General features: G+C 38.2%; 1 protein-coding gene across 1 annotated transcript; it reads right to left on the reverse strand.

The window, feature by feature from the left end:
* Positions 1-1559: 1559 nt before the first annotated feature.
* MRPL15 (mitochondrial ribosomal protein L15) lies at positions 1560-6397 on the reverse strand (the record flags this gene model as incomplete). The annotated part of the gene is made up of 5 exons (XM_084230916.1): positions 1560-1897; positions 2313-2436; positions 4575-4740; positions 5331-5485; positions 6290-6397. The coding sequence occupies 5 exons, from the start codon at positions 6395-6397 to the stop codon at positions 1560-1562; spliced, it is 891 nt and encodes a 296-aa protein (XP_084087042.1).
* Positions 6398-10571: the final 4174 nt, after the last annotated feature.

Raw genomic sequence — 10571 nt, forward strand, 5'->3', positions numbered from 1 at the left:
CCCGGTTGTCCAACATTTCCACTCTCTTATTCTGCCATAATAGAATATTTTAACTAAGAATATAAGCTGCCAAAGAAAAGACTTCTAGCCCCCTTGCAGAAGAAAAGGACTGTGTCCAAGTTTGGGCCAACGGGATATAACATTTGTGTGGCACCTCTAGGAATTCTCTTTATGGAAAGCTGGCTCCTTGCAGGTCCCTGTCTAGATCCTGAAGATGATCACTCAATTCTAGAATAGGAGAGCTGAAAAGAAATCATAGTGTCTGGAATACTGTTGGATCAGAGCCAGCACTAGCCCTGAACTAATCTCACATTTTATCTATGAGAGAAAAATAAACTTTCTCTCTTTCAAGCCATTGTGACTTGGAGTTCCTATCAATGAAGCCAAAACTAATCCAACCACCCCAACATTGTCATTGAGGGTCTCTGAAAAATAAAAAAAAAACATGCTTTTTCATTTTTGTCTGTCCTCTGAAATTCATAGGTAGCTATCAAAAAAGGACTACTAATAATTTGTACAAGTTCTGGACAGTAAAAAATGGTTTAGTATCAAGCCAAACTATATAACCCTAGATAAAAACTGAAATACTCTTGGTACATATATTACAAAATGACTAACAGATCAGCAACATGAGAGACAGATAAGTTAACAAAATAAAATACTGGTCATTTAGGTTTTAAATTTTTTTATTTTAAGAAAATAAACAGCAATCATTTCTGCTGGGAAGAATTATGAATTATTCAAGATGTAATTGTATTGTGATAAATTAAGCTTGCATATGGTTTAAACATAGCATATCTCTGAAAAGCTAAATAAGCTTACTGACTGCTCCATCTTTTACATTAACTGAATTTAACTGTCACATTGCCAATTATTTTGATGGCTTATCTGATCACTGAACAATTTTCTCAGTCATTTAAAATGACTGAATGATAAAGGTCTTTATTTATGAAATAAGCAAAATTACATCAATTAGGTTAATCACTTAGTCATTACATCAGTTTATAAAGTTGAGAGAATGAATTCACTAGTTTTGGTTTCAATTTTTCAAATAAATATGGGACTTAGAGCTGTTCCCCAGTCTTAAACTTTAAACTTGCATTCCACATCCTAATCATACAGACTCCTTCCACCTTGACAGATTAGCAAGCAAAGCTTCCTTGAGCAACTGAATAAGTGCCACCAGCTCATTAGCAACTGCTCTAACCTTGAGTAAGCAGACCTACACATCAATTCCATTTCACTTATGCATACATTCTGATTTACAATAAGACCTGATGGAAATATATCAATAAGAAATATTCCAAGTTATTATCTTTCTTTGGCAGAAAACCAGGGAGTTTTAATATCTTTCACTGAGATATAATCCACACAGATTCAGGTTCTTTATGCAGTCCTTGCTTACTGCATTTTTAATTAGATAAAAATGAAAAAAGGTATTACACAGAAAATTAACATCAACATCTGAGTAATTACAAATTAAGAAAATGCAATGAGAAATACATATATTTCAGTTCTTTTTCCAGTACTCTTATAACTCTCCTCTCTCGGAAGGGAATTCATGAACTATAGTATTTGAGGAGCTTCTCATCAGTAGGTTTTAGGATTTTCTTATCTGCCATATTAACTACCCACCCAGGAGCAAGACCAAAGAAAATCTGCCTTGGATCCTTTCGAGTGCTAAGCATTTTGAAGAGCTCATCTTTAGTGATATCAGGTAAAATATAACCATACTTCTTAGCAAGTTCAAGTCTTGCTTCAGGAAATTTGGCAGGATCTGCTAGGTAACCACGATTTTTTGCATCCGTATAATATGGGACCAGGGCTTCAGGGGGAAGCATTCGTTTAGGAATAGGTTGTCCACGCAGAAAGAATGGTACAGGTTTGCACAGAATTTCTAAAAAAAAAAAAGGAGTCGCAAATAATAACTTTGCTTTACATGATTTTAAGTAATCTTTAAATATTGCCAAGATGAGAACTTAATACTAAGAACTTTTCTTATTAAAAAGACTAAGTAAGCAAATAAAAACACTTCATTTTCAAAAGACTGCATGTGAAAATCAGTTACTCCTGGGTTACCAATGATTAGTGAATTTCTAAACATATATAAGATCATATGTAAGTCTCGTGTTTAAATACAAAACCTTTTGGGATATATAAGAAAATGGAGCTATACCACTAACAGCAAATCCTGAAAAAGAAAACTCAAGCATTCAAACTGGGCCATGAGGACAAATGTTAAAACTCTTATATGGCAGCCAGTATGAGATAAAGAGGGAGAAAAAAAAAAAATGACTGCAGAATAAGCTTACCAAGACTTCGTGGATCATAGAAGGCAGTAGTGACAACGCCACCATTTTTTTCAATTGCAGCAATGGCTAATTCTGAAGCCAACTGTACTTCAATATTAACCTTTGCTGTAAAAGTGTCAGCACCCTGTAATATGTCAAAATAAAGTCTGTTAGTAGATAACTGAGCTACACGTAAATTATGACAAGATTCCTCTGTACAGTGTTCTTTCCTTTAAAATACCTAAAACATAACAGTAATTCCAATACCTGTTTTAGGTCAAACAAACATAAAATTTTTATACTCTTTAAAAAAAGATTTTATTTATTTTTGCATAGAAGAACTGGGTGTAGGCTAGAAGTGCAGAAGGTGAGAGGATTCGCCAGAGATAGAGAGCAGAACAGGCAGATCTGCTGAAATACACTGTTAAGGGATGCAGCAGGGGAAACAGGAGAGGTCTGCTGTGCCATGTGGGTTAATTCCCTGGCCGGGGGATTGAACACTATGCCCTCACAGTGGTAGCACTGAGACAATCCCTACACCACCATGGAGACCCAAAATTTCTATACTGTTTAGGCCATCTTGCTTTACCAGTTTTCATCTACTAAGCAAGGATGACTGTATTTTCATTTTATGTATTTTGTAGATATTAATAGATGCATTCATTCTCAATACTACATTAATAGTAAATTGCTTAATCCTCATAACCATATCACAAAATTACTACTAAACCAACTTCTACATAGAAGAGATCACCAAAACACAGAAATTAAGTAACTTTCCCAAAATCACAAAACTAGGATTCTAACCCAGGGACTCCTGTGGTAGCATCTGTGTTCTTACTTACACATTATGTTGTACAATATATATAAAAACTTATTTTTCTTATCCCTAAGTAAGTAAGAAACCAAAAGATAGTTAAAAGGAGATCAGTAGGCTGGAACCAAAGAGCAAAATATCTGATAATATCTGAGCTTTGAAGAGGTCAGCACCCTGTAGGGGAAAAGGTAGAAGACAAGAGAAATTCATTTTGCATTCACTATAGACCATATTATGGCCTCTAAACTGACAAAAATTTAAGGCTTCCTTTCCTGGAAGATTCCACACTAAAAAATGAAATACTATTCCTGTCTCCAGTCCCCAGAACTTGGCACAAGTCCTAACACACAGACAGCACTACATACCTGTGATATTGGCATATATTTTAATAATCAATGGCACTTTCAGCAGAATAGGCCTCGCCATACTATTTGTGATGTTCAATTACTTTTCTATGCACTGGAACTAGTTCCAGCATTTTCAGTATTTTTAAAAGTATGTTTAGGAATATCCTTACATAAGTTAGATTAATTTTGTTTTTCCTTGGAAACACCCAGTCCCAAATGGTAATTTTATGCTGAATTATTATCCACTATTTTTTGCAAATCTGAAAAATCAAAATAGCTCAACCTACTTACAGAGTTATGAATGATGTGTAATTATACTTACTCAACCACTGCCCAAGTAGTTTTCAGGATTATTTTTCTAGTCTAACGAACACATTTAAAAGCTACTGGGATATGCGATTTAAAAGTCAAGGACTTTTCCATGTCAATTTACAAGTGATTGCCTTATATATACCACCCCTCTCCCCCGCCAAGCCAGAGTAGAATATTAAGGCCTACTCAAATATTTGACATTCTTTTTAAATCATTTTATTTAGAAAGTTTTATCAAAGGTTCACTTTGTTTCAAAGGAATATAAAAGGTATTCCATAAACACTTGCTTCCCTCTAGTGGTCATTAAGTTATACAGCTATACTACTGACAAAAGAGAACAGGATATTTGATTAACAAACATTTGATTAACAACATACAAGTTTGTTTATGAAATTCCTGGCCTACCCTATAAACAGAAAACTTTACTGTCATTAGAACTGGGTTAGATTCATTCCTTTCCCCGTTAAACACTGAGTAACTATCATGAACTAATATCCCCAATACAGAAAATACAGTAATTAATCACAGTACCTGCTCTCAAAGAACTTACATTACAGCAAGGAAGATAATGAAAAACTAAAGCATTACTTGGTAAAAAAGTTAGGTGTTCACATATTTAAATATAATAACCTGGACAGAGAAAGGTAGAGTATGACTGTGGGGACTGTTCTTTTATAAAAGGATGTCAAAAAAGATTTTCCTACTCTGGTGACATTTAAGCAGGGAACCAACAAGGATGACAGGACCAGGGGAAAGTGGGTCCTTGATGAGAGCACGCCGGCTTTCCAAAATCTAATCCAGACTTACCTCTTCTACCAACTGGACACCATAATCCCTTTTAAGTGGCTGGATGGTCACGCCTCTCCCATTGACAAGCTGGGTTAAGTCAATAGGTTGATCAGGATCAACTCGACCCATATCAATAAGATACTGAAGCCTGTTGAGACTCAAAGGTTGATACTGGCGTCTGAAGCTACAAAACAAGATAGTAACCGTTGAAATATTCAAGTCAAACTTAGTTGTCTGTAAATTCTCCAAGTGAACTTCAAAGCTCTGTCCTATTTTTCTCCATCAATTGATGGTGTAATGAAATAAATCCCTCTTGAGTACACAGACACATATAATATTGCTTCATTTTGGGTAATAAAACCAATTTCCTTTGTTCCATTAAAAATAATTTGCCTTTCTAAGAATGCATCACTCTTCCACACAAATTTGCAGAAAATTTAATACAATGATTGTATCTATGCTTTAGTAGAACTTAAAGTTAACAGTAGTTATCATTTGCTCAGTGACTATGAGCCAGATTTTTATATATACTGTTGTTAAGCCTCTGAACAACCATGATGAGAGCTAGGCATTATCATCTCCATTTTTCAAGACTGAGCAATGTCTGAGCATTTTCTCCCAGTAATCTAGTTAAATCTCACTAGTAAAAAAGGTTCAGAGGAACAGTAGCAAAAGTTTGCTTTCAAAGTGAATTCAATTTCTACCAAGCTACTTTTAAGGTGATTCTTAGCGAAAATTAAGGATTTTTATTTTTGAAAAGCAAAGCAACCTTACCTATGCCCTTCATTAAACCCATATTTTGGGATTCGGATGTAAAATGGAGTCTGGCCTCCCTCAAAGCCCAGTCGGGGCCTGGTTCCTCTCTGCCTTTCTCCTTTATGGCCTCTGCCACATTTTCTACCTCTTCGCCGTCCTCTTGGGCGTCTTTCCTACAGGTAAGAAAAGTTGTATGATCTGCTAATGCATTTTTTTTACATTTATTTTGCCTCTTCTGAGTATCCTTTATGCCATTCATTCACCCAACCAACCAACCAGTAGAAACATGTCAATCATCATTCTAGCGTCTCTAACATCCACTTGATGTAAATTAGCATCTTTGCCTCTGAAGGGTCAAAAACCAAACCAGATTTGGTTAATTCTGGTAACCAAAGTGCAAGCTGTGTTTCAAAAGCTTAAGTGTTCTAGGCGGGAATTGAAAAAAATCTTAATATTAAACACCCACAACAAATTTCACATGACTTTCAAGAAAATTTATTTTGGAATTAATCATAAATGTATAACTGGTATTTGTAATATTTTATTTACAGAAGAATTTATAATGAAAATATTCTTAATGTATTTCCTGTTATTTCACGAAAGCAACGAATTGGTTTTTTAAAGGACAGCTTTTCTAGCCGGGCTCAGAGATTTGCAGGAGACATCTAGCGCAACAGATCAATTCACATCATTCCCATGAAAAAAACGCTAGTGAAATACTCATTCAAACAATCATTTTGTAGTTTCTGAAGTTTCCCTTCTTCGCCCTAATTAACCTAAGTCTGTTTCAAATATAAACCTTATTAAATAATGCGGCCGCGTGGGAGGACTTTCCACTGAGCAGTTCAGAGAACCTGGGCTCGGCAACCCTACACTCACGCTAACACCGTTCTGCAAAAAAGTCCTTGAAAGCGTCCAGGGCCGCTTCCATCGCTCCCCGCCCCCTGTGCGTCCCCGCACCGCCACCAGCCGTTTACCGGTTTCCTGGAGCCTGGATTCGGCTTCAAGTTGGCCAAGCTCACACGGGGCAGGGCTCGGAGCAGGTCCAGGGCCTTGGTCCCACTGCCCCGCGTGGGGCCGGCCATGACCCGCCGCGCTGGGCACCTCCAAGGACGCCGGAGCCGCCTCTGGGCTCACGTCGTCTCGCGACGCTGCTTTACGGCCGCGGCCCCGCCCCCGTCGTGCTGCGGCGCCCGGGCTCGGGGCGTGGCTTTGGGAAAATGGCGGATGTTAGTCAGGCGACACCCACCCCCCGTCTCCCCGGCTGCGAGGATAAACGGTTAGTTGAGGCCGTCTTTTTCGGTGTACCTGACTGAACAACCGCGCGGGGGGGGGGGGGGGGGGTGTTTTTTTTGTTTTTTTTTTTTACAAGCTGAAACGGTAAACCTGGTAAGGCCCGCCCGCAGCTTGCTTGATCTCGGTCGGTGTTGCCACGAGCGGCGGAGCGAGGGGTCACACTTAAAATGCTTCCAATTAAAAAATCGTGTTTATTTTAACAAAGTTGAGTAGCTGCAGCACAAATTACATGACGTTTTTATTCAAAAAAATTATCTTTTTGTATTGCGTGTAATACAGAAGGCCGTGTTCCTTTTTCTTTCATTATTTTTTTATTTCGCTGCTTTGTTGGGGATTTGTTTCTGCTTCCCATTAGAGATCACAAGTAGTAAAGTTGAGAAGTAGATTTTTGAAGGGTAGCTGCTTCTATGTTTAATATTTTTGAAGTTATTTTAAATCAAGTGTAAGATAACTACAGAAAAGGAAGAAAATCTCTAAGCAAAATTAACGAGCAAGATATTGAACATGTTGCTGGAAAATGTTAAGCCAAACACGTCTTGCTCCCAGGTTGTTTGAAATCTATTGGGGGAGACTTTCCAAAATGAATATTTAAATAAAAAAAAGTGTAGGCCTAACAGCATAAATGAAAGAATAGTGCAGCTGTATGAGTTTTGTATATTGAACTCATATATGAGATCCAGATGAAGGTCCTGATTCTATTTAAAAGTACAAGCGAAAATTAGGAAAAAAAAAAAATAGAACCCAGTTTCTGCTTGTAGTGCCTGGCAATCACAGGACAGTTGATTTGGGAGATAGGTAAAGGAGAGTCCTGGAGCCCTTAGTGGCTTTTTCAGGCTTTTAATGGTCTTTCTACACCATTTGTAGTGAGGCAAGCAGGTGCAGAGCAGGCAGGGGAGCTGAGAGGCCAGAAGGAGGGCCCACCAGCCTCCTGGCCCAGGCAGAATCACTGCTGTTTCTGGCATTCTCTCCTAGCGGTCCCACTGTCTTCTGTGTGATGCTGCCTTTACAGCCTTGACCTCCAATGCTCAGGTGTGCACACATACGCATGCTCATACCATGCTCCAGGTGTCCACCATCAGGCATGCGTGCCTTGGGCCTAGCTCCTAAGTGCCTCCTGCATTCAAGGCCACAGGTTATAGCCAGAAACCAGCAGTGTAAAAGCCTGACCAGCACTTACTCTACACTATTTTTCAAGATTTCAATTCAATATATTCTGTCATCTTTTTACTAGAAATTTCATACTGGGCATCCCCAGTGGCGCAGCAGGTTGAGCACAGCGCTGTGAAGCTGTCCGCAGCCTCTGCAGCGCTGGTTCAATTCCCGGCCTGCCAGGGAGATACCCACATGGCACAGCAGACCTCTCCTCTCTCACCTGCTGCTTCCCCTCAGCAGTGTTTTCAGTCTGTCTGCCTGTTCTGCTCCCCTCTCTGTCTCTGGTGTATTCTCTCACCCTCCAGCGCCTCTGGCTTGTACCCCAGTTCTTGTATAAATAAATCTTTAAAAAAAATTTAAAAAAATTAAAAAAAAGAAATTTCATACTTGTAGGGTAAGGTAAAAAATCAGGCTTTTCTGCCCTCCCACCATCAGTATAGATGAGGGAACCCTGTGATCCTGAATGCATGCCTGATGGCGGGCACCTGAAGTGGGTACACCTGCGCTAAGACTGTGCTTTTAAGGGTGGTGTCATGGGGACGCCAGTAGAAGCCAAGAAGCCGAGAAAGCAGCAGCAGAAGCTGAGAAAGAAGCCGATGAGAGAAGCAAAGAAGCAGAAGCAGAGAACGCCAGAGAGCCCAGAGAGAGTGCGTATTTGCTGGGGGCTGGGAGGACTGCCAGCCTCCCAGCCCCCCAGCACCCCTGCCTGCCATGTGCCTGGTGAACCCCAATAAAAAACCCGCAAAAACCACTGAGGACTCTGACTGCTCCTTTACCCGGTCTGCTGGATCATAGAAAACCTGCTCAGTGGCCATTCCTGCCCTACAATACTTATGGGAAGAAAATTGAAAAGTATACTGCAAAATGTGCCTTAATTTATAGAAAGGTAAACTTTTTTCTATACCTAGAAAAACATTGCATTAAGGAATGAACATCAGGGTGAGTGTTAATACCAATAATCTTTTAGGGTTTTTTTGGAAAAAAATTTATTGAATAAATGAGATAAATGTCAAACATTGTGCTGTACTTCTTGGAAGTTCGCATTCTTTGTTGTGTAGCTTATGTAATGTTACTGGCGTATGTCATTTAATAATATAGTTTTTGGTTAATTGTAGGCTACTTTTGTTTTGCCCACATCCAACATGTTTGATGGTATAAAACTGTCAAAATAATTTGATGTGTGTTTTATCTGTTGTGAAACTGTAATTAAGGTATGTGATAATTAATTCCTCTATCCTTATCCTTGAGCCTATAGAAATTTTACATCATCATTATCATTGCACTGTACAATAATATTTATTAAACAGAAGCTTGCAATGTTGTTCTAAATACTGTTTAAATGAAGTTAAGGAGTATTTCTAACAGAAAATAACAATGCAAGGTCCATCCTGATTATAGCCCCAGTTAATGGTAACTATAGAATCATAAAAAGAATGAAATCAACCCTGTAAAAATGACCTAATTTGAGTCCCTTGGGAAGGCTTCATCCTCTCACATTCCCAAATAATCATTCTCCACCAATCCCAGTGCCTGAGAGTTTGTCAACATAAATTAATTCCGTTGAGCTCATTTAAAAAAAGTTCTCAAGATGAGTAGAGAATGGGAGTAGGGGATAAAAATTAAAGGGGATAAATTCATCACACTGGATACTTTGTATGAACTATAATGACACTACAGAGTAAGTCTGATCAACAAAACCCTGTTTTTGAGATGAAAAAGCAACAAAACAAATTTATGCACATAAAACTTATCCATCTTGTCTTTCTAAATGAAGTGGCACATTGAATATTTTGGCAGGGATAGGAACAGGAGGAAGAAAGGCATTTTGTTATTATATTACTACTAAATTTTACTATGAATCAAGAACAAAGTATTTTTAGAATGGGATCAAGCACAGGCTAATCTATGATGATCAAGAATGAGGAATGAAAAACAACTTTTTTTCATTATGCTCATTTTGGTAAAGTTGGTCTACAGCATTGTATATATTCTAGGGGTATAGGTTCACACCTCATACATATATGTATTACCATACGATGCCCACCACCAAGTCCCCAATAACCCTACATTATAATCCATTGGGATTTTCCTTCATTAAAGAGGAAGGAAGCAGGGGTAGGAAAGCCATGAATCCCTCTGATATTGGGAGAAAACTAATACTGAAAGATATAAGAAAAATTAGTTAATCAGGCTATTTTTCACCTCCCACATAGCAGAGAGCCCATACTTTGAAATGTTATGTTTTCCACCATTGGGACATCTAACAAACAGATGGACCTTGCATTTGCAACAGTGTGTGGCTATGGGCACTTAACAGGGTAAAGGGGGCTAGGCAGAGCAGTTACTATTCTACCTCAGAGTATTGGAGTCTCCCTTGCTCCATCTGCCTGCTTGGGTATATAATCCCCTTTCTCAGCAATAAAGGTCTGTAAAATCTATCAAAGGCTCCAAATCCCCTTTTTGTCAGCAAAAACTGACAATGAACCTACCCGGCACAGGATGTGAACCTACCCGGCACAACAGCTATGAAGAGCACCTAGAAATAAATGTCAAGTTAATAAAACATGCCTAATTTTTCAAGAATTTTAACAAAAATTAAAGATTTTTGTTCATACCTAAAGTTTTTAATTTTATAAAAGTATAGTAATGTGCATATTTGTTATAAAAAAATCAAATCATACAAAAGCACCTATCAGAATCAGTAATTTTCCATAAGTAATCACTTTTAACTTTCTGTTTTTATTTTTTGGTGATTGCTTCTATACTTGTAAATTAAAATGTCTCTATAACTATTTTATCAGTTTGACATTG

The sequence above is a fragment of the Talpa europaea genome, assembly GCF_964194135.1.
Source record: "Talpa europaea genome assembly, chromosome: 3".
Lineage (NCBI taxonomy): Eukaryota > Metazoa > Chordata > Mammalia > Eulipotyphla > Talpidae > Talpa > Talpa europaea.